This window comes from Notamacropus eugenii, chromosome 4 (assembly GCF_028372415.1).
Source record: "Notamacropus eugenii isolate mMacEug1 chromosome 4, mMacEug1.pri_v2, whole genome shotgun sequence".
Taxonomy (NCBI): Eukaryota; Metazoa; Chordata; class Mammalia; order Diprotodontia; family Macropodidae; genus Notamacropus; species Notamacropus eugenii.
Window position 1 is genome coordinate 162,977,464 of NC_092875.1, and position 25,338 is coordinate 163,002,801.

Sequence of the window (25,338 nt, forward strand, 5' to 3'; positions counted from 1 at the left end):
TTCTGCATTCCTATATGTTAGTAACAAAGTCCAACAGCAAGAGATAGAAAGAGAAATCCCATTTAAAGCTAGGGTAGACACTATAAAATATTCAGGAGCTTCCCTGCCAAAACAAACCCAGGGACTATATGAACACAATTACAAGACACTTTTTTCACAAATAAAGTCAGTCCTAAGTAAGTGGAAAAGTATCAGTTGCTCATGGATAGGCTGAGCCAATATAATAAAAATGACAATTCCACTTAAATTAATTTACTTATTTAGTGCCATACCAATTAAACTATCAGATAAGTATTTTCTAGAACTGGATAGAATAATATCAAAAATCATCTGTAATAACAAAAGGTCCAGAATATCAAAGGGACTAATGAAAAGAAATGCTAGGGAAGGTGGCCTAGCTCTACCAGATCTCAAATTGTATTAAAAAGCAGCAATTATCAAAACCACTTGGTACTGGCTAAGAAACAGAAGAATAGACAAGTGGAATAGTGGAATATTCTGGGTACTCAAGACACAGTAGGCAATGAATATAGCAATCTATTGTTTGATAAACCCAAGGACCTTAGCTTCTGGCATAAGAACTCACTGTTCAACAAAAATTCTGGGAAAGCTGGATAATACTGTGGCAGAAACTAGACACAGACCAATGCCTGACACTGTACACAAGAATAAAGTCCAAATGGGTACATGATTTAGGTATAAAGATTGATACTATGGACAAATTGGAGGAGCAAGGAATAGTGTATTTATCAGATTTATGAAGAAGGGAAGAATTTTTGACTAAAGAAGAGAGAGAAAGCATTATGAAGTGCAAGATGGTTAATTTTAATTACATTAAACTGAAAAATTTTTGCACAACCAAACCCAATGCAACCAAAATTCAGAAGGATGTAGTGTATTGGGAAAGAATTTTTACAGCTAATCTCAGGGATAAAGGCATAATTTCTAGAATATATAGAGAAATGAGTCAAATGTACAACAATACAAGTCATTCCCCAACTGATAAATGGTCAAAGGATATGAACAGGCAAATTATAGATATTAAACAGGCAATTATAGATATTAAAGATATCTATAATCATATGAAAAAATACTCTAAATCACTTTTGATTAGAGAGATGCAAATCAAAACGTCTCTGAGGTACCACATCACACCTATAAGATTGGCAAACATGATAGAACAGGAAGATGATAAATGTTGGAGAGGATGTGGGAGAGTTGGAACACTAATTCATTGTTGGTGGAGCTGTGAGCTCATCTAGTCATTCTGGAAAGCAGTTTGGAGCTATGCCCAAAGGGCTACAAAAATGTGCATACCCTTTGACCCACCAATACCACTTGTAAGACTGTATCCCCAAGAGATCATAAAAATGGGAAAGGGTTCCACATGTACAAAAATATTTATAGCAGCACTCTTTGTAGTGGCCAAAAACTAGAAATCAAGGGGATGCCCATCAATTGGGGAATAGCTGAATAAATTATGGTATATGAATGTAATGGAATACTATTGTGCTATAAGAAATGATGAACAAGAAAACTTCAGGGAGGCCTGGAAAGACTTGTATGAACTGATGCTGAGTGAAAGGAGCAGAACCAGGAGAACTTTGTGCACAGCAGTGACCACAATTTGCAAGTATTTTTTCTGGTAGACTTGAAACTTCATAGCAATGCAAAGACTTAAAAAAAAAAATTCCTGGGGGGTAGGAGCCAAGATGGCAGAATAGAAAGATACATATATGCTAGCTCCTAACCCACAGCCCATAAAATACCTGTAAAGAAGAACTCCCAACAAATTCTGGAGCAGCAGAAGCCACAGAACAATGGAGTGGAGGAGATTTCTGTTCCAGAGAGACCTGAAAAACTGACAAGAAAGATCCATTGTGCACCTGACTCTGAGCAGAGCCCAGCCCTGCCTTGGCCACGCAGCACCGAGAGGAGCAGATCTGAGCAGGCTTCAGGGACAGAATCTCCAGCAGCGGTGCAGGTCCCTCCACCCACAGGTGCCAAAGGTCAGTGAGAGGGTCTTTTCAGCTTGCCAACAGGGGAGTGGGGTGCCCCCATAACTCAGGCCCCTTCTGGAGGCAGCAGCAGAGGCGGCAGCTCCAAAGTAGGCAGGAGCTCAGATCCATTGTTGAAGGTCTCTGCATAAACCCCCTGAGGGAACTAAACCTGTGTGGCGGCCCTGCCCCTACCTGAGCACTGGAATTTAATCTCACACTGAATAGCAGCCCCACCCCTGCTCAAAGCCCTGAGGCTGGGAAGCAGCATTTGAATCGCAGCCCCCAAGCATAGCTGGGTAGAACTGGAGGCAAGGTGGGTGTGGAGAGGAAACTCAGAAGTTTCTTCTTCTGTTACTCAAGTAACTGGCAGGGAAAATGCCCAGAAAAGGGGGGAAAAAAAGATCATAGAAGGTTACTTTCTTGGTGAGGGAAAACAATGCTTCCCATCAGGGAAAGACATAGAAATCAAGGCATCTGTATCCCAAACATCCAGAATAAATATTCAATTGGCTCAGGACATGGAAGAGCTCAAAAAGGATTTTGAAAATCAAGTTAGAGAGGTGGAGGAAAAACTGGGAAGAGAAATGAGAGAGATGCAAGAAAAGCATGAAAAGCAGGTCAACACCTTGCTAAAGGAGACCCCAAAAAATGCTGAAGAAAATAACACCTTGAAAAATAGGCTAACTCAATTGGCAAAAGAGGTTCAAAAAGCCAATGAGGAGAAGAATGCTTTCAAAAGCAGAACTGGCCACATGGAAAAGGAGGTTCAAAAGCTCACTGAAGAAAATAGTTCTTTCAAAATTAGAATGGAACAGATGGAAGCTAATGACTTTATGAGAAACCAAGAAATCACAAAACAAAACCAAAAGAATGAAAAAATGGAAGATAATGTGAAATATCTCATCGGAAAAACAACTGACCTGGAAAATAGATCCAGAAGAGACAATTTAAAAATTATGGGACTACCTGAAAGCCATGATCAAAAAAAGAGCCTAGACATCATCTTTCATGAAATTATCAAGGAAAAGTGCCCTGAGATTCTAGAACCAGAAGGCAAAATAAGTATTCAAGGAATCCACTGATCCCCTCCTGAAAGAGATCCAAAAAGAGAAACTTCTAGGAACATTGTGGCCAAATTCCAGAATTCCCAGGTCAAGGAGAAAATATTGCAAGCAGCTAGAAAGAAACAATTCAAGTATTGTGGAAATACAATCAGGATAACACAAGATCTAACAGCTTCTACATTAAGGGATCGAAGGGCATGGAATATGGTATTCCAGAAGTCAAAGGAACTAGGACTAAAACCAAGAATCACCTACCCAGCAAAACTGAGTATAATACTTCAGGGGAAAAATTGGTCTTTCAATGAAATAGAGGATTTTCAAGCATTCTTGATGAAAAGACCAGAGCTGAAAAGAAAATTTGACTTTCAAACACAAGAATGAAGAGGAGCATGAAAAGGTAAACAGCAAAGAGAAGTCATAAGGAACTTTACTAAAGTTGAAGTGTTTACATTCCTACATGGAAAGACAATATTTGTAACTCTTGAAACTTTTCAGTATCTGGGTAGTTGGTGGGATTACACACGCACGCGCACACACACACACACACACACACACATGCACACACGCACGCACACACACACACGCATGCGCACACACACACACACAGACAACAGAGTGAATGGAATAGGATGGGATCATATCTTTAAAAAATGAAATTAAGGGGTGAGAGAGAAATATATTGGGAGGAAAAAGGGAGAAATGGAATGGGGCAAATTATCTCTCATAAAAGAGGCAGGCAAAAGACTTTTTAGTGGAGGGAAAAAGAGGGGAGGTGAGAGAAAAACATGAAGTTTACTCTCATCACATTTGACTAAAGAAAGGAATAAAATGCACACTCATTTTGGTATGAAAACCTATCTTACGATACAGGAAAGTGGGGGAGAAGGGGATAAGCAGGGTGGGGGGGATGATGGAAGGGAGGGCAATGGGAGGAGGGAGCAATCTGAAGTCAACACTCTTGGGGAGGGACAGGATCAAAAGAGAGAATAGAAGCATGGGGGGCAGGATAGGATGGAGGGAAATATAGTTAGTCTTAAACAACAGAACTATCATGGAAGTCATCTGCAAAATGACACAAATATGACCTGTATTGAATTGTTTTCCTTCCCAAAGGGGATGGGTGGGGAGGGAGGGATGAAGAGAAGTTGGAACTCAAAGTTTTAGGAACAACTGTTGAGTACTGTTCTTGCTACTAGGAAATAAGAAATACAAGTAATGGGGTATAGAAAGTTATCTGGCCCTCCAGGACAAAAGAGAAGATGGGGACAAGGGAAGGGAGGGATGATAGAAGAGAGGGCAGATTGGTGATAAGGCCAATCAGAATGCTCAGTGTTTTGGCTTGGGGGGAGGGGACAAAAGGGGAGAAAATTTGGAACCCAAAATTTTGTGAAAATGAATGTTAAAAGTTAAAGAAATGAATTAAAAAAAAAATTCCCAATGGTCTTCAAAGGCAAAATGCCTTCCACATCCAGAGAAAAACTATGGAAGTCAGTCACAGAATGTAGCAGATCATTTTTTTGTGTGTGTATTATGTTTTGGTTTGTTATATGTTTTTTCCCATTCATTTTAGTTCTTCTACACAGCATGACTGTAGTGAAAGTGTATTTAATAGGAATGTATGTGTAGATCCTATATAGAATTGTATGTTCTCTCAGGGGGAAGGTGTGGAGTTAGGTAGGGGAAAAAAAAAATCTAAGTTTTATGGTAGTGATTGTAGAACACTATAAATAAATAAAATTAATATTAAAAAAAAAAGAAATTGCCTTGGGGATCTTGGGCTAGAACCCAGAATTTCAAGCTCCTAATTAGGCCAGTGCTTTTTTCACTTGTACCTTGTTGACGCACAATGTTTTAGCAATAGCTCTATTAGTGAAGAGTTCTAGTGATAAAGTTCCCAGAGACACTTTAATCAATGTAAAAATGAAGTGTCCGAGGATACGTTCTTGGATGTGGTTTCCTGCTGCCTTACCTCCAATACATTGTCTTGCAACATAGCATCAACTGTGCCACTCACGTCTCCTCAGTACCCTCTCCCCCTGACACCCCTTTTTCCCTGTGATTGGAGAGGGAACAGGGTGGACAGTGGAGAGTTCCTCCTAGGACCTTCATTTAAAGAGGGCACCTAGGACGGTCATCATCATTTCACAACGGGCTGCAGACTTCTCTGGGTCTTTGGTCATGTTCCTCCTGTGTCCCCCACCCCTCACCCCATTCTGCTTTTTTATGTGTTATTTCCCCCAATAGGCTGTGAGCTCTTTGGGGCAGGGACTGCCTACTGCCTTAACACAGTGCCTGTCACATAGCAGGTGCTTAATTAATGTTTACAGACTGATTGACTCTACTGGGTATACTCTCATTTTCCTCCACTTTTGGGGGTCAGGGTACAGGTTTCCAGAAAGCCCCTTGAGAGACACCTCTGCCTCTCCTGATGTAATTCTCTCCTCAGGATAAAAAGGGGCTGCACAAAACTTTTTCCTGGCCATTGCCTCCTGCAATTAGTGGTAAGTGACTGGGCTTTGAGGACTCACACTTTAGTCTAACTAAGCCTTGGTCCTTTTACTTGTAACGATCCTCCTCTTCCTCCTTCTTCTCCTTCGCTACTCTCACCACCATTGTTCCATCCCAAGGAGACCAGAACTTCTCCAAAACTTCAGTTTACTTAAGATGATTCTTGTTAAAACTATTTCTGTTCCCAATGACTTGTTAATCAAGGGCATCACTTAACACTTATTACACCCTTAATCTTTTTTTTTTAAATAAGATATTTAGGAAAGGCAAAGTGCTGTCATGGAAAGAGTAGAGGCTGGAGAGCTGGTACAGCAAGGCCCAAGTCCAGTATTTGTCCCTTGACTAGCTGTGTACCTATGGTTAAATCGCTGCATGTCTTCAGGGCTTCCTTTACTTTTCTATGAAATGAGAATAATTAGACTTGTATTTTGTGTGGTTATAAAGAAAATGGTAACATAAAATGTCATATAAATGTGAGTTATATATTACTCAAATGATATTTTTCACCATCAAGATAAATGTACATAGATTTTCAATTTTTGGAAATTTTATAGAAGTGGTTTGAATAAAGCAAAAATTGTTATGATGTAACACATGGATCATTGACATGCTTAATTTTAAATTTAGGAAACGCACTTTTATCTCATAATTTAAAATACTAAAATATTTAAATATTTTTGGTTGTAGTCAATTGTCAGTGGAACATTTTTCCATCTGCAACATGATATTTGTTATTTCAGATGTAGGTCACTGGGCTCAAGCCTATAAATTGAATATCTAATAATGTTTACTTTTAAGACTTTGTTTCTCATCTAATGTAGTTCATATTTTTCTAAACATGAGCTATGTGAGAATGGTAGTTGGGTAGTTGGGAGCCATAGATACTTTATTGTTGTACTAAGGAGACAGCAAATCTCTTTTCTAGGTGCGCCCAGTTAGAGGACAAGCTGTCTTTCAAAGGAAATCATGTACTGATTTATACTAATTGGGAGATAGATTGAATAATCCTTCCATTCAGAAGATCAGGAAGAGCAAGTCTTGAGAAAGTAGCATAAAGAATGTTCCAGGAAATTGTAGATTGCACACATTCCTAGAGACACTTTACATTACTTAATTTGTAGATTAGTAAATCTGGGAGCCATTTGTCATCTCTATATGACCTTGAGCCTTAGTTCCTCCTCGGTAAAATGAGGAGATCAGATTGTCCTGTCATTTCAATCATGTTCAACTCTTTGTGACCCTTTTTGGGGTTTTCTTGGCAAAGATCCTGGAGTGGTTTGTCATTTCTTTCTCCAGTTCATTTTACAGATGAGGAAACTGAGGAAAACAGGGTGAAGTGATCTGCAAAGGAGATTGGATTAGATAAACTCAAAGATTCTTTTTCATTGAGTTTTTTGTTTTAAATAATGTGATTTATCTAAAAGTGACCACTAGGTGACACTGTAATACACTTAAGTTTTAGATTTAGAGACATCTTCCTCCCAAATGGTCACCTGAACTTACATACTGTACATTGACCTCGATATTGTTATGTTATTTTGGTCCTCTGAATATTAAGGACAACAACTAACCAACCATGTTTTGTTTTTACTGCTTTCACCCAGTTATTTCTGTTCTATAAGTTTTACATATGTGTGTGTATGTATATACACATATACATGTGTATATATGTATGTATGAATCTTTTCCCATAGGCTAGTCTAGTATAAATCAGCCAGGAAAGATGCAACAGAAGTGTGGTTTATTTTCTCAGCCTCAGATTTTACCAAGGAGAGAGCCTTACCAAGCTATTTACTAGCCTTATGAAAATTTCATTCCTTTTAGTCTTCCTTGATCCAGTGCATCATAGGATTCAGAGCTGGAAACGGCTTTAGGGGATCATCGACACCAACAGCCTTATTTGACAGAGTGTGAAAAGAACACTAGATCTAGGATTGAGAGGACTTGACTTCAAATCTTCAGATTCAACTTACTACTTGTGTTACCTTGGGCAAATCCCTGAACCTCCTTGGGCCCCAGTTAAGCATTTAAAGTCCCTTCTAATTTTAAATTTGTGATTCTATTACAATCAGAAAAGTAAATGAGTGCAAAGAATGCTGAACTTGAAGTCAGGTGAGACCTGTATTCCAATCTTTCCTCTGACATTTATAAAAATGGGGATACTATTTTCACTATACAATATATACTATAAGAATAAAATGAGATAAGGCTATAAAACAGCAGTATTCAAACATTTTGGTCTCAGAACTTCTTTTCACTCTTAGAAATTACTGAGAGCCCCTTCCTGAAAAGAACTTTTGTTTATGTGAGTTGTATCTGTTAATGTTTACCATAATAAAAATTAAACATTTTAGTATTGTTATAAAAAGTTTTGACCTTGTGGATACCCTGAAGGATAGTGGTTTAATACATACATATTTCATTTGATTTTTTCAACAACTCTGGGAGGTAAGTTCTTGTTCTCTTATTATTCCCATTTTATAGATGAGGAAACTGAGGCTAAGAGGTTAGTGACCTGCCCAGAGTCACAAAGCTAGTTCAGGATCTGAATGCAGATCTTCCAGATTCTAAGTCCATTGCTGCATTAATGTGAAGAACAATAATTTATATTCCTGATGATGGTATTGACTCACCAAAGTTAAATATGTGATATATTTTAGACAAATGTACATCCAGAATGGTTCAGAACCCTTAGGATCATCCTATAGCTATTTATAAACTTTACTTACCTGGAAATTCATAATTTTTGTTTATGTACCTACCTTAGCTTTTAATTCCTTTTCTCCTCTGAGACCTAGCTTAAGACTCTGCAACAACTTCTCTGAATTATCAAGGTAGTTACTTTGGGTTCTGTACTTAAGGGCTATCAGTGGAGCAGTGACTTAGAGAAACAGTAAGGAGAGAAGAAAGAGGTTGGTACTAAAAAGACTTAAGACTCTTAAAAATGCAGTCAGTCCACTGAAAGGGAATGGGAAAGTGAGGATAAATCAGGTACATGGCAAAGGATGGTATTCGTAGCCATGTAAAGACACCTTCATCATCAGCCAAGAATTTGTCAATCATATGAACTGAATTAGACTAAAGCTGATAGCATTAGTGACCATCGAGAGAACTAATCACATGGTACAAGTGGAAAATCGAGTTTGACTAGGCTGATTAGTATTCTTTCTGGTGTAGGTTCCATTTCTCTGAAGTTCAGTCTCTGAAAAGTGGCTATTTTGGGATAATCATGGTAAAAGTATGACATGAATAAAAACTGCTAACAATCAAAAATGAGTGAAGAACCACTAACAATCATAATTCTGCTAAAGAAGAGAGGCCAAAAAACTCAAGTTTTCAAATTCTAGAATCACAGAATTTTAAGTTGGAAGAAACCTTAGGAGTTATTTAATCTAATCCACACCTGGTTAAGAGTCCTTTCTGCAAAAAAAAAAATAAAAATAAAACAAAAACCAATAAGTGGTCAAACATTCTTCACCTGAAGAGTTCCAGTGAGAAGGGACTTTTTACCTCTCAAAGCTAGCCCATTCCACTCTGTTAAAGGGAAGACACTGTTATATTTCATGGCAGGAAATAAGCTTCCATTTCATTATGGTTATTAAAACCATAACAGGACAAGGATTGCAATAGAAGTCATGTCTACTTGATTCTAGTATCCTATAGAGACTTTCTCTCTGTTAAAGTGTCCTAGACATGTCATTTATTATGATTATTATAATCTTGTGAAAGCAGTGTTTCATCAGTTATGTACAGGGTAAATTCAATAGGATTTCAAACTGTATGCCATCCCTTCTCCATATATTTCCTGGTTTTTCATTTGTTAATGTTTCCCTTGGTTTCTGGTCATACAGTTCAATCCCCTCATCTCATGGATGAGAAAACTGAGGGTCAGAGAGGTTGTGATTTGCCCACAGTCACATAGCTGGTAAATCGGAAAAGCAGGATTTTAAGTCCTCTGATTACAAATCTAGCACTCTTTCTGTTGTTGGCTGTTCAGTCATTTTTTCAGTCATGTCTGACTCTTCATGACCCCATTTGGGGTTTTCTTGGCAAAGATACTGGAGTGGTTTGCCATTTCCTTCTCCACTTCACTTTACAGATGAGGAAACTGAGGCAAACAGGGTTATGTGATTTGCCCAGGGTCACATAGCTAGTGTCTGAGGCCAGATTTGATTATTAGTTCTCACTGTACCACCTAGCTGCCATTTCTACTGTAATATTTCTACTAGACACCAATTCTACTTAACTCCAGTGCCTTCCTTCTGTTGGTTATTTCCAAATTATCTTGCATATAGATCTTTTACACTTATTTGTTTATATGTTGTCTCCCTCATCAGACTGTGAACTTACTGAGATCTAGGCCCATCTTTTGCCTTTCGTCATATCCCCATAACTTAGCACAGTCTCTGGCACGTAGTAGGTGCTGACTGATGGACACCAGTTAGAACATTTTTGAAGGGAGTAGCTGAGGGAATTTTGCAAATTTTTTTGCAATTTTATGACAGTTGGAATCTTTACTGGGTCAGGCTGCCAAGAGAACAGTCATAGCTGGGTACACTTGTGGTTGAGATAGCCCACATCCCCCAGGAACAGTTAAACATCATTCCATCAGGCTTGGCAGAATGCAATAGATGGGTCTTTGATGATCTCAAAACCTCTTCTCTTTTTCTCTTTCACCCAACCCTAAGGGCTGATCTCCACCTGATTCCCTAAGCCTCACATTTCTAAAAATGTGCAATTTATGATAAAATCAGGGTAGAGACCAATGACAGTTTAGGAAATGTTTAGTTAAGAGAAACATGAGACAAGGCCTTGAGTGTCAGCATGGCTTAAGCATTAACTTTTCTAAGAGTCAGTTTTCAAAAATGTGCTTTTCATGTATCTACCCTTATTGAAGATGAAAAGAAATACCTGGCATGCACTGTATGCCCCCCTGGCCCAGCTCTTGGGTATGTAATAGATGACTTACTGTAGGCACCCACTCTGCGAGGAAGCACTTTCCACATACTGTTTCAGAGCCAGGTGGAACTCTTCTAAGTCTTCCTCTACCACAGACATCTGACGCTGAACAAGGAGGATATGCTGTGGGGGAGAGACCTGGGTTATGGTATTAAATTGGAACAGTGGATGTATTAGCCTGTTCCCCCTGCCTGCTGCCCGCTCTTTTGAAGTTTGCTTCCAATTCCATGCTTGTTTCTCAGTTAGCTGGGGGGTCTCATTTGTGATGATGTTCTGTGCGTTACTGGTGCCTCACGGTAACCATAACTTATAAAATGGCACAAAAGCCATCACACATGGATCTACATTTAGATGTAAATATACATATACATGTTATGTAATGCTTTCACGTATGTATATATACTGTGTATTTGTATATGTGCACATATGCATACACATATGCATACACATATAGATATAATTTTTATTTATATACAAGGTGCTACAAAGCTTAAGCTAAGTTTTACCAATGTGATCCTTCACTAAGACTTTTAGGACACTGTACAGCCACCTTTCCTGATGCAATTTTTTTTTTTTGACCAGGCAATTTGGGTTAAGTGACTTGCCTAGGGACACACAGCTAGTAAATGTCAAGTGTCTGAGGGTGGATTTGAACTCAGGTCCTCCTGAGTTCAGGGGTGGTGCTGTCTCCACTGCACCACCTAGCTGCCCCTCCTAGCTGCCCCTCCTAGGCATTTTGTTTCCATAGTGAGTCATTCATCATATCTGAGGGCCAGGATCAGGGTCCAACTCTGGGTATCATTTGTAAAACAGCTTCAATTTCCCTTTTAGGAGTCTTGGGAAATTGGAGACTTTTTCATGACTTCCTCCAGGGAAGGGGGGAGCTCATTCTACACCCCTGACTGATTTCAGTTTAAAAATCTTTAGTCTATCCAGATAGGTTTGAAAAAAGTAAAGAAAAAAAGATCTTGTGTCTCTCAAAAGTAGTCACTGCTTTCCCAATGGGACTATGGTTCAAGAGAGTGGTCTTCATTTCCTGCACCATATACTGGCATCATATGCTCTATATTACTCAGACTTAGCTGCTTAAGAGCAAAGAAAACTTTAAAATTAAAAAAAAAACCACATCACCAACCCCATAAGAATAATAAACCATAAAACACATAAAACTACATTATGCCTAAAAGCTCTGAATAAATTCAGAGCTAGTGGCTGTAATGGAGAAATTATTTAAAGCCCTGCCCATTTTTATATTAAAAAAAGATCCCGCCTTAGCGTATGTTGCAGTCATCAAGAGCATCTCAATAAAGAGCACCATATACTGTAGACCGTCTTTAAAAAAACAAAAAGACTCGTTGCACACTTCTGGCATCTTCTGCATCAGACAGTTCTCAAGCCCGTTTTCCTAAGTCATGAGTAATGCCAATTTATATAGTAGCCCCCTTTTCAAGGTACCATTGCATTGCATTAGACAGCAAGGTGGCAAAGTGAATAAGAGTGTTGGACTTGGGCTTGGGCAGAATCCTGCCTCAGAGAGGTGCTGTTGTGGCCTTGGGCAAGGCACCCAACCTCTCTCAGCCTCAGTTTATTCATCTGTAAAATGGGAATAAAAATAGTGCCACCTCTCAGGGATGCTGTGAGGATAAAATGGTACAGGTACTGCATTTTGCAAACCTTAAAGCACTATGTAAATATTATTTATTGTTATAAGGGACCTGTGTTAAATGAAATTGCTAATAGTGAAGAACTTGTTAGAGTCACCAGCATGTTGATATATTGATATTCCAGAAGATAGTTTAGTCCATGGCAGATTTTCAACATAGGATTACCATGTGAAGGCCTGCTTATCCCACTTGCGCTACTCATAACAAGAATTACACATTAATATTTTCTGTGGCCCTTTCCCTCATTTCATTTAGTGCCTCCTTTCTCAGTGCCCATAGCTGGGTCCCTCCTGTCACTGAGGAAAGTACTTCAATAAATTGTTGTTGAGTCATTTTTCAGTTGTGTCTTACTTTCCATGACCCCATTTGAGGTTTTCTTGGCAGAGATACTGGAGTGGTCTGCCATTTCCTTCTCTAGCTTATTTTATAGATAAGAAAACTGAGGCAAATAAGGTTTACTTGCCCAGGGTCACACAGCTAGTAAGTGAAGCCAAATTAGAGCTCACAAAGATGAGTCTTCCTGACTCTAAGTCTAGCACTCCATCCAAGTGCTACCTAGATTTCCAGATTCAAGAGATTACCTTGCACTAAAATGTTGTTATTCTGGGAATATTTTCATTTTAAATAAGATTTCATGGTAGATAATCTTTGGCCCAGGGAACAGATCTTTTAACAGTACAGTTTCTGAAAGAAAGCATGGTACTTGATGGGACATCTATTTAGGGAAAGGGATATACTGGGAAATTGAATTAGACCATACATGTCCTACTCTGCCTATTTACAAGACCATAGTCCAATTTTTTTGTGTCCTAGGCATTCAGATTATCTTTTATCTCTCATTATCTTGCTGAGTCTCAACAATGTGGGGAAAACAGTATATGTTCAAAGATTTCTTGAGAGAAATAAATGAAATAGTGGCAACAAACCTTACAAACAGCAGTTTTGCAATAGTAAGCTCTTATTTTTCTCAGCTATCATGTGGCTCAGCTGCTTGTGAACTCACAGAATATGAAAAAGAATTTTTTTCTGAATACATTCATCTGTTCTGCTCCTTAGCACCTCAAAAAAGACTCAATTTTGAGAAAAAACCCATAACTTTTAGAAAAATATATTGAATAAAATGTTGAGAATAGGATATAATACTTAACTTCATCCTTAATCCATCAAAATTAATTCTAAAAATTAAGCTCTAAGATTTGTAGGTGAAACTATTAGTGATGAATAATAGAGCAAACTAGTATTGCAGACATTCTGAAGACATTTCTGGTTGGTTTTATATTTCACAGTTAGCTGGGGTCCACTTGACTCTCCACTTGTTGTTCCTCATTTTTACGACATGACTAGCCCATCGCCTTTTCTGGTGATATATATCCTTGCTGATTTTTTTTTTTTTTTTGCCATTTCTCATACGTGACTTGTGGAAGTCTGAACAACCTCTTGTTTTCTGGGCCTCACCTTTCTTGCAGCCCTAGACTATTTCAGCTCTAGATAAGCCGTGTCCTCTTGCCTGGTAAACCTACCTTGTCTTATCTCTGGAATCCTCAAAATCTGAAATCTTTCATGCTGAAAAAATCCCTAACTAATTGGGGCTTAACATCTGATGAAAGTAGAGGTAGGAAACCAGTCAGATGTATAAGGATGAGACCTTGTCCTTCCCTAGAAAATTCATGCCCCCTTTCTTTAACACAAGACAACTCAAGTGTGTTCTTTGCTATATGCCAGGCATGGTACTAAGGGGCATGGTGGCAAAATCTGGAGAGTCAGATGTATGGCTGGAAGGGGAATGAAGAATAAGAAGACTGGAAATTTTAACTGCATCTTCTTTGTGTCTTAGGATTTCATATAATAACACAAGTATGGCTATGGCTCCAGTTCTCCAAGAGCACATCAATTTATTTGTTGGAAAAAGGCCTCATATTTAATATGCTCATAATTAGTGTTTGCCTCTGATGAAGAAGGGGCAGTCAGGTGGTGCAGCAGATAGTGTGCTGACCCTGCACTCAGGAGGACCTCAGTTAAGCCTCAGACATTCACTAGCTGGGCAAGTCACTTAATCCTCTCTGCCTCAGTTCCTCATCTGTTAAATGAGCTAGAAAAGGAAATGGCAAACCACTCTAATATCTTTGCCAAGAAAACCCCAAATGGGATCATGCAGAGTTGGACAAGATTGAAATGACTCAACACCAACAATAATCAAAAAACTAAGATCATTGTAGTATTCTTCTCTAACTTCTCTGCCACTACATCACTAGAGATGAAAGAGAGTCATGAAGATATGGAAGCCATTTTCTTTTATTTATTCCTTCATGGGTCACAATCACCTGGTGGTGGCCAACTTGCTGATAATGAACTTCTCTGTGATTAGTTATGCTGCTCTTTGAGTTGTATGTACAGCCTGTTCTTGTTACCTTTCTAGCATGGAAGGAATTGCCAGAATTTCTATTGCGCTGACATTGACTTTGAGAACCCAATTTTGCCTATACACCATAGTGAAACAACAAAGTAGGATTTTTGTGAACAAGGTAATTTTCATCCTAAAAGAGTTTTAAATAAAGTGTTCTGCATTTAAAGTATTCTGCCTTTGTTCTTATTATGATTAATATTTGGCCTTCCCAGGCTTCCAGTTATAGTAATGTCATACCAAGTCTTTATAGTATTAAAAAAAGAAGTCATCTGGAATTAATATTCCTGTGGATTTTCCCTGTGCTCTGGAATACATGCCTAGCTCAGTCAATCTGAGTTTAAAAGGGCAACTTTTACCATTTATGTCGCTATTTAAAAGACTTCTTGGTTTGACAGGGCCCTCTTTTATTTCACTGGATGGTTCATGGGCTTGAAAGCAATGTTTGGAGAAAGTGGCAGCCAAGAATATGACATTTAGTATTGGTGAGTAAGTAGGAGGATCATCAGTTTCATCTTGTAATTGGACTCCAAACCTGCTATTCTTAGAATATAGATAAAAAGCAGAACATAAATTCCTTGAGGGTAAGGTCTATCTCAATTTTCCTATTTGTCTTTCCAGTACCTATGCAGTACCTGGCATACTACCTGACTCTTAATAAATTCTAATTGATTGATTGATTGACTTTGTAGTGATTAAGAGAAGCTAGAAAGTCAAAAGAAGAAAAAGCAGACACACATACACACAAAATGAAGATTATGATAACCTAGAGAAATATTCAGGGAGAAAAATAGTCTTTAAAACAGGGATTCTTAACCCTTTCGTGTGTCAAAGCACAAAATGGCTGTTTCAAAAAAATGCTTTTAAAGGTATAAAATAAAACACATAGGATTGCAAAGGAACCCAATTATATTCAAATACATTATCCAAATGTATTGGGGAAATGTTCAAGAAGCCCCAGGTAAAGAATGCCTACTGTAAAAGATGAAAAAATTTCAGGATGGAGAAATGGGGGAGAATCATGTCCATAGTCGTGGTGGTGGTGGTAGAACAGCAGAGAAGAAGCACATGACATTTTGCTCTTTCTGTATACCTATTTCCATCCCAGTCAAAGCAGGACATAGTAAGGAAGACAGAAAAGCTGATTTTTTTAAACTGATGACTAAACTCAGAAAAATCTGGGGAAAAAAAGAAGCCTTAGTTGAAAAGAAGGAAGAGACCCCATTCTTTTTCCATTAAGCATTTCCTACATTGTGTGGGTTTTTCATAACCCTTTTCAAGAACCTCTGCTCCCTAGCACTTCCACTGGGCTTTGCTCTTTCATTTACTTGTCTTTTATATCTCTTCTTATCTCACTCAGGATCCAGGAACAAGGCTGGATAGCTATGAGTCCATAGCTTCCTGCTAAGGCTTTGTAGCTGGATAACATATTGTGGCTTAAACAGCCTATAGTTTTCCTTTCCCCAGGCTCCTAGTTTCAATATTTCCTTAACTAAGCAGGTGAAAGCTCATCTTCCTCTGTAATAATGCTATTTACACAGAACACTTCAGAGACTCCTCCATCTGGTTTTTGTGAGTGGAGGCTGACTTGGCTGAATCTCATAGGCTTTCCTAACAAAGTGCTTAAATATCACCTCCATCCTCATGCTCCAGCTAACTCTGAATGTGATTCTTGTACCTTCTAATGCACACATCTATGTTATGGTGCTGTATGCATGGAATCTGGAAAAATTAAGCCTTCTGCTACAAAGTAGTGTCCCACAACACTGACAAACAAGGCTGTAGGAGGTTGACTTCATCACTAGTCATACCTGCAGCCCCACTGTGATTATTTGGCCCTTATTTACTTAGATGTTAACAGTGGGGAACCAATGTGTCAGACCTAGATGACTCAGATGATATAACCACCTAAGACCCTAGTGTATCTATAATGATATGGGAGAGAATTTTGGGGTCATTAAGTAACAGCAGGCAGGCATTTGAGGGTCCTGAAGGGACAGTGCCTTAGTGAAAATACTTTAACATAATTGAATACATTTTATTTTATATTATATATTATAATTGAATATATTGAATGTATATTTTTTATTTTATGAATTTAAAAAACATTACCCTGAGAAGGATTATACAAGATTCAACAGACTGTTAAGTGGGCCCATGATACAAAAAAAGTTAAGACTTCTGGGTTTAAAAACAGGACCCCTGGAAACTTTACATTTATGATTCTTTCGTCTGTCTTTCTAGCTCTCTATGTGCCATTTGGCGCACTCTGGTTGGATAGCTTCACTTCCAAATATAAATTATTTCTTCTTCATTCACATGTTCTTCCACTGGTCAGCCTTTAGCAATAATTATTTAAGGAGGCGTCGATGAAATGAACATGTTTCAGATTCATAGCGCATGCACTTTTCCAATCTTGTTTTAGACTGACACAAACGAGATCATGGGAATGAGTTAAGTCATGCATGCAAAGTAAATGTTTGTGACATTTCTTGAATTGAAAATAATGTACTTACTGATTTAGTGTTTCCTTCATAAATTTCTTCCTCCAGAGGTTCAAGCTTTAGGTCCTTATGTTTAGGTGGAAGAAAAAACAAATTCCATAGCAGACAGGATTAGCACTTAAATAAAAAGAATAAGATTATACATTTGAAAAATCTTTTGGGAGTCAGTGCTACTACTTGTTTCTGGATTTCTTCCTGAGCTCTCAGCAAGGTGGTGCAGTGGATAGAGTGCTAAGCCTAGACTCAGGAAGATTTGAATACAAATTTGGCCTGAGACACTTACTAGCTGTGTGATCCTGGGCAACTCATTTAACCCTGTTTTCCTCAGTTTCCTCATCTATGAAAGGAACTAGAAAAGGAAATGCAAAGTGTTCTAGTATCTTTGCTACTAAACCCCTAAACTGTGTCACATGGAGTCAGTCATGACTGAAAAATGACTGGCCAACAACAAAACGAAAGATAGACTGTCTTCAATTTCTGAAATTGATTCCCTCCAGGTTTCTTCCTTCAGTAAGCAGCTTAGATGTTACCTTTTTCCATGAAGTCTTCCTCTATTCCCTAGCCTCTCTGCCCTCTCTGGTTGACCTTTTCTTTGTACTTATCACATTTTAAATTGCATCATATATAACTATTTGTGTATATGGATCTCTTTACTAAATCATAAATGGGATTATAAACTTCATGAGGGCTGGGAACTATGTACATCAGGAAGGGCAGGGAACTATATGTCACCAGTACCTAGATCAGTACACCACATGTAGTAGGTGCTTAATAGATGGTTAATGAAACAGAAGTCTTATAATTTCAACATGTATAAGGAGCACTGATATTAGACTGTTGGAACAATGAACTTTTCACTCATTTATAGGTAAAATAAGACATTCTTCCAGTAAAGTTTTCCAGTGACTCATCATGGCATGCAGTTGACTCTGGGTTCTTAAAAGCTGTGTTAGCCAAGCACAGACTTAGGCAAATCTTACCAAGATGGAAGGGCTTTGGCTATATGTCTGCCAAGGAATTGTGGGCCAACAATCATTTTGTGCACTTGAATCTTAGTGACTACAAATGGACAATCAGTCAGATCTAAAATTGAATAGGAGTGGCCTGGATGTCTTTTAGAAACTGCACATTTCTTTTGATGACTCCAAGCTACTCCATGAAACAGAATCCTCTTACAAATAGTAATATTCTTCTGGTAATAGTATTTGGTTGCAAATCATGTAATACCACAAGAATTGATCTTGAAGTTCACCCAAAGGGCAATGAAAAGATACATAGTAAATTTGAATAGGTTGTGACACATTTCAAATGATGCATATCATCAAAAAATATGTAATGGGTGGGGGGAATAGTCACATAGGAAAAGTGAGTGATAATCACTGAATGATCTTTGGAGTCTGTTGGTAACCATATGATGTTGAGACAATTAGAGGAAGATTCTCATAGATTCCCATTTGTGGATACATGGGAAGATAGATATGAGAGTTGTATATGGGGTGAGAAGACACAAATGAATTGTAATCTGTGTTGTGTGAAGAAGTATCTACGTCAATAAAATCACAGGTACATCAGAGCAAGATCTGTATTTCATTCTGGTGTGATATAGCCTAAATACTTGGAATCAAGGCACCCAAGACAATGAGACAGACAAAGTTGCCCAATAGTGCACCTGGTCCATGTGAACTTAATACTGGAGTTCCCTTACACATAGCTGAGACTGGTAGCTGATACTGTGAAGACCAGTTAAATCTTCACAGAATTATAGGATCTCAGAGTTGGAAGGGTCCTCCATGGCCATGTAGTCCAACATGTACCTAAGTAGGAGTACTTTCACAACATGTTAAGTGGTCCTCCTGCCTGTGCTTGGAGCTCAGTGGGATAGAAGTAAGAAATGACTGATGACAACACATGCATTGTAGAAAGTAAGTTGGAAAGGTTCATTTTGTTCATCTGTGCAGTGTTAGGCCACAACCTTAGGATGCAAGGGTCACCACAATTGCTCATTGGTGAGGAAAGATAGCTTGTGTCCCTCTACAAGAACACCTTTACAATAGGGTTATCACAGTATGTGCTTAATGTCAGCAAACAAGGTGAATAAGCATGGAAATAAAATATGCTCATTCACTGCTAGAAAATCAAGTAGCTCTTATGGAGAAGCCTGGTTTGGCATAGAACAAAATAAAGTAAAGGAAAAATCTGAAGAGATATTGGCTTGTGTATTCATTCCAAGAGATATCCCATACTGAGACCCACATAGCAAGAGATGCATGGTAGAAACCACTGCTTACTTTACTTTTTGCACATTTTCTGGATATATTTCTCAAAGTGAAATTCTTATAAAAGAACCCCCCCCCCCCAAATTTTAAAAATGTGAAGAGTATAACAGTCTATTTAAAGAATTAAAAAATTACAAAAAGAAGAAAACATTTCCTAGGTTAGAGGATTTTTTTTCTTAAAATAAGTGTGTAATTTATTCTTAGACACCTGAACAAAGGCAAGTTTGCAAAGATGTATGATGCTATGTATGTATGTATGTATGATGCTAAAATGAAAATGAAGTAATACATTGTATTTATTCCCTGGTCTGAAATGGGAAATTAAACATGATTCTGGTGTTCTGAATTTCTCTGTCGACTAATGCTAGAAAACAATTTCTGAAGCCTTAATTTGTTAGAATATTTTTAATTAGACATTCAGAGTGGACAAGTAATTAGCAATAAATTGTGGTATAGATGCTGTGGGATGAGAGGAATATGATTTCAATATGTGAGCAGTAGTTGGGGATGAATGCTTTGAGGAGTACTTTTTATGGCAGCTATGGTAACTGACAATCTCCAAGACTCACTCTTCTACTCTTTGTTACATTCTATCAAAACTCCCTTCCTGAAAAAATTCTCTTTATTCTTATAGTTTCAACTCTTAGCCTTATGTAGTTGCGACTCCAATGTGTTTCTCTGATTCTGACCCCTCTCTCTTGAGTTACTGCATTATATCTTTAACTGCCTGCTATAAATTTCCAATTGAATACTGCTGTCCCAGACTCATACTAAACTATTATCTTTCCTCCCAAACCATCTTCTTCTTCTGTATTGCCAATAGCTGATATTATTACCACCAATATCCTAATCATCTGGACTCAGCAACTTAGATTCCTATTTGATTCTTTCCATTTCTTTGTCTCCATATCTAATCAATCTCGGATTTCCATTGCTTATTTCTTCAAAATGTGCCCTTTCCTTTCTATCCTTTCACTCAGATTGGTTTTTTTTAAAGTCTTTCAATGACTTGTTCACTTCTCAGTCTGACTTCTACACTGTCACCAGGCTAACTTTCATATAGTTAGGTTACTTTCTTGCCCAAATGACTCCTCAGTACATGGTTCTTCATATTCTGGCCTCAATTATCCTCATCTCTTGCTATTCTAGAAAGTTAATCTTCCATGCCTGCCAGACTTGTTTATTCAATGTCCTTTATTGCTTCTGAACCTTTATGTTCATCTTCCTCTGGTTTGATCTAAACTTTAACCCCTTTCCCTTTTAAGGATTCTTATCCATAGTCAAACAAAACAAATTCCTACAATTCTCTGTGCCCAAAAATATGACTCATTCTGCCTCTTGAATGCATCAACTTTCTGTCCCATAGTTTTTCATGTAATTGTATCTTACCTCTTTCAAATAACATCTAAGCTCATTGAAGGCAGAGACCATGTACCAAACATATTTGTACTCCCCCCTCCCTCATTGTATTGTACACCAATACCTACAAATAATTGATTTATAAAGAGACTGTTCTTTCTATTAAAACTTATTGGAGGCTACACTATGACATAATAATTTTATATTCTGGTTTATAAAGATTTATTTTGTTGTATTAATTGGATTCTCCTAATACTTATCTGGAATCACATGAACTAATTCTAAAGACGATCAAAATCTTTTAAAAACCAAAGCCTAGGGCTTGTAATATGATATTCCAGAGGTCAAAGGAGCTAGGATTAAAACCAAGAATCACCTACTCAGAAAAACTGAGTATAATATTTCAGGGGAAAAAAATGGATATTCAATGAAATAGAGGACTTTCAAGCATTCTTGATGAAAAAACCAGAGCTGAATAGAAAATTTAACTTTCAAATAAAAGACTCAAGAGAAGCATGAAATGATAAACAGGAAAGAAAAATCATAAGGGATTTATTAAAATGGAACTGTTTATATTCCTACATAGAAAGATGATATTTGTAACTCATGAGACCTTTTTTATAGTTGGAGGGAACACACACACACATATGCATATGTATGTATGTATATATATATATTTATGCACATATATATATGGCACAAGGTGAATTGAATATGAAGGAATGATATCTAAAAAATAACATTAAGTGGTGAGAAGGGAATACATTGGGAGGAGAAAGGGAAAGATAGATTGGGGCAAATTATCTCACACAAAAGAGGCCAGAAAAATCTTTTGCAATGGAAGGGAAGGGGGGAAGGTGAGAGGGAATGAGTGAACCTTACTCTCATCAGATCTGGCTTAAGGAGGATAATATTCACACTCAATTGCGTATATTACCCTACAGGAAAGTAAGGGAAAGGGGATAAGTGGGGGGGAATGATAAGGGGAGGACAGATTGGGGAGGGGGTAGTCAGCAAGAAACATTTTTATAAAGGGACAGGGTTAAAGGAGAGAATAGAATAAATGAGGGGTGGGATAGGATGAAGGGAAATATAGTCTATTGCAACATACTATCATGGAAGTGTTTTGCATAACTACACATGTACAACCTATACTGAATTGCTTGTCTTCTCAATGAGAGTGAGTGGGGAGGGAAGAAGGGAAAGAATCTGAAACTCAAAGTTTTAAAAACAATTGTTAAAAATTGTTTTTACATGCTACTGGGAAATAAGATATACAGGCAATGGGGTATAGAAATCTATCTTGCCCTACAAGGAAGTGAGGGGGAAGGGGGTGGGTGAGAGAGGGGTGGCCAGATTTGAGGAAGGGGTAATTAGATGTAAGCCATCTTGGGGTGGGGGAGGAGAGAGATGGGGAGAAAATTTGGAATTTAAAATCTTGTAGAAATGAATGTTTACTAAAATAAATAAATTAATACAAATTTAAAAAAAAAACACAAAGCTTAAACATGTCAATAACTGGGAAATCTTTACTCTAGCAATAATATGTTTAAAAATCATAGGTAAAGCAATTATATGTAATATTATATTGAAGAGATATTTCCCCAAAGAAGGTAAGGTCTTCCAGATATCTTGTTTATGTATGACATGGTTCTTTCTGTATCAAGCCTGGGAATATTTCAGAGGCCCCAGGACAGGATCCAGAATAACCCAAAACTTTTGCCTAAAACTATCCACTCCAGAAAATGAACTAGGTGGAGAGTGCATATTTTTCAGATTATAGTATTCAGTTATGTTGGCAGCCTAAAAAGCTCATCTGTCCATTCATATGTGTGTATGTGTATGTTTATGTATGCATATACATATGTATATACATAGATGTGTATGTACATATATAATGCATATATACATATGCACACATAGCATGCACAAACATACAAATGGACAATGAATTGGAGGACTAAAGTGGGCAGGACTGTCTTGGGAAACTGAAAAACTTTTAATGATCCTCAATATCTCTTGAAAAAAAATGTCCATCATTTTATAACAATATTCTACCAACAAGAAGAACATGTGGGACAAAATCCCAGTGGCAGAATTATGGAAAGGCATGGGATCTGCAGGCATGGTTGGGCTCTGCAGGTATGGTTGGGCTCCTATCTGTATTATGATATGGAACAACATAGCTCTGTTTGAATATTGGAAGCCTGCCTATCTTGCCCGTATCCTTTCATGAAACTGCCATAGGGATTTCACCCAACATGCTGAGGACCTTCCTTGCTTTCTCTTGAAAGTCCTCTCTGGCAAATCATTTCACTTCTTTCAACCTCAGTTTTCTAATTGTAAAATGGAAATAATAATAATAAACTTGTCTTCCAGATTGTTGTAAGGATTAAAAAAATAGCAATTATAAAGTATTCCCTATGTGCTAAGCACTGTGCTGTGCTAGAAGCACAAATACAAGTAGAAAGTAAGAAGGATTAAATGAAATAATGTCAAGTGTTTTGCCAGATTTAAAATGCTATGTAAATATTATTTATATAATTATTATTCAATGATAAGCTAAGAAATAGGACCTTGGGCAATGCACTGGCTTTGTTTGACTCCCAACACAGCATTTGAATGAAATACTCTTATTTTCAGTAAATACATACACGTGTGCACACTCTGAGCATCCTCAGATAAATCAGTGAGGGCCACACTACCTGCATGGGCTGCTTTTCCTGATATCATGGAAGCTCCGATGACCACAGTGCAGTGATGAGTATTCAGGACAGAAAGCAAACACAAATAGAAGTGGAAAAGCTAAAAGGGAGCACTCACCTTCTTCTCCAGTCGATCAATTAGCTTCTGGAGTCTGTTGATCTGGGTCATCCACTGGTTGTCTTCCTCTAACAGGCCTTGGGGAAGAGACATCATGATGACAGTTTGCTACACATCTAAACTTCAAGCAGAATAGCAATGCTGAAGGAGCTAAGAGATTTTCTTTTACCTTGAAGGAAGAACTCAGTGTATCTGACTAAAGTAACTGTTGTTCATTCACTTCAGTCTTGTCTGACTCTTTGTGACCCCATTTGGGGTTTTCTTGGCAAAGATACTGGAATGATTTACCATTTCCTTCTCCTGCTCACTTTACAGATGAGGAAACTGAGGCAAACAGGGTTAAGTGACTTGCCTAGGGTCACAGCTAATAAATGTCCAAGGCCATATTTGAACTCAGATCTTCCTGACTCCCAGTCAGGTGCTCTTTCCCCTATGCCACCTACCTGCCCTAAATTAACTCAGTAGTCCATGTGTAATTAGAATAGGAGGAGTACATGCTTGCTGGGTCATTAATTTTCCTGGCACATTTCTCCTGTTAGGATAATTTGTGAGATTCTTTTCTTCAAAACTGACTCTATCGGCTTTGAGTTTTTCAGAGGGAGAGGGCAGAGTAGTGAGGATCCTGGCAACTATGCCTAGGCAAGGACAAGTTGAGGGAAATGACGTTGACTTGGGGAAACACAATAATCATCATTATAACTGGGAATGTGTAAGGGAGATAATGAAAGTCAAGACACCCTGGGTTCAAATCCTGCCTCAGATGCTCACTAATTGTGTGACTCTAGACAAGTAAAGTCCTTTAATAGAAAGAATGTCATGATGGAATACCTTAAATACTAAACTGGGTCAATTGGCACAGTGCATTTTTAAAAAAATCTACAAGGCAAAGAAGATAGAGACAGGATGAGCACAATTACAATTTTGGCATCAACCAACATGCTTGACCCTTTAGTGTTTAACTCTCTCCCCACTCCCACCAAGGCTCAGTTTCCTTTTCTTATAAAAGTGGAATCTTGCACTTACAGGACAAAATTAGACAATCCTTATGTAAATGCGAGCTATGATTATCATTGCTGAATACAGGAGGAATTATACTTGCTTTGCCTGGCCAACAGGGCAGAGTGAGGGCCAATGGGTAGAATTTGAAGAAGCAAATTTATCCTTAATGTACATGAAAAAATTCTCACTGATTAGGACTACATAATGGTGGATTGGGCTGCCTCCAAGAGTGGTGAATTCCTTTTATATTGGAGTTATTCAAAGGAAGTTTGGATGAAATTTGTTGGGAATGATAATAAGAGTGAACATTTGTATATTGCTTTAAGGTTTGCAAATGCTTTGCTTATGTTAATTCATTTGGCCCTCACAACAACCCTGTGAGGTAGAGGTTATTATCATTTCCATTTTATAGACCAGAAAACTGAGACTGAGAGAGGTTAAGTGATCTGCCCAGAGTCACACAGCTAGGAATACTGTAGTTGAACTTCTGGTCAGCTATGGGTTGATTGAGGTGCCTTCCAACTTTGAGGTCCAGTGTAGTTGTTTAGTCATTTTTTAGTTGTGGCCAACTTTTTGTGACCCCGTTTTGGGTTTTGTAGGCAAAGATACTGCAGTGGTTTGTGATTTCCTTCTCCAGGTCATTTTAAAGATGAGGAAATTGAGCTAAGCAGGGTTAAGAGACTTACCCAAGGTCACACCACTAGTAAATGTCTGAGGCCAGATTTGAACTCAGGAAGATGAGTCTTCCTAACTCTAGGCCTGGTTGTCTATCCATTATATC

At 38.0% G+C, this 25,338-nt stretch overlaps 1 protein-coding gene across 2 annotated transcripts in view; it reads right to left on the minus strand.

The window, feature by feature from the left end:
* The window catches only part of NECAB1 (N-terminal EF-hand calcium binding protein 1), a 258,938-nt gene that overhangs the window by 13,482 nt on the left and 220,118 nt on the right, over window positions 1-25,338 (minus strand). For both annotated transcript variants that reach the window (XM_072603595.1, XM_072603594.1), the window contains exons 8-10: window positions 23,559-23,635; window positions 17,113-17,166; window positions 10,542-10,654 (exon numbers count right to left, since the gene is read on the minus strand). In XM_072603595.1, coding sequence (XP_072459696.1) covers window positions 10,542-10,654; window positions 17,113-17,166; window positions 23,559-23,635 — 244 coding nt within the window. The remainder of the gene's footprint in view (window positions 1-10,541; window positions 10,655-17,112; window positions 17,167-23,558; window positions 23,636-25,338) is intronic.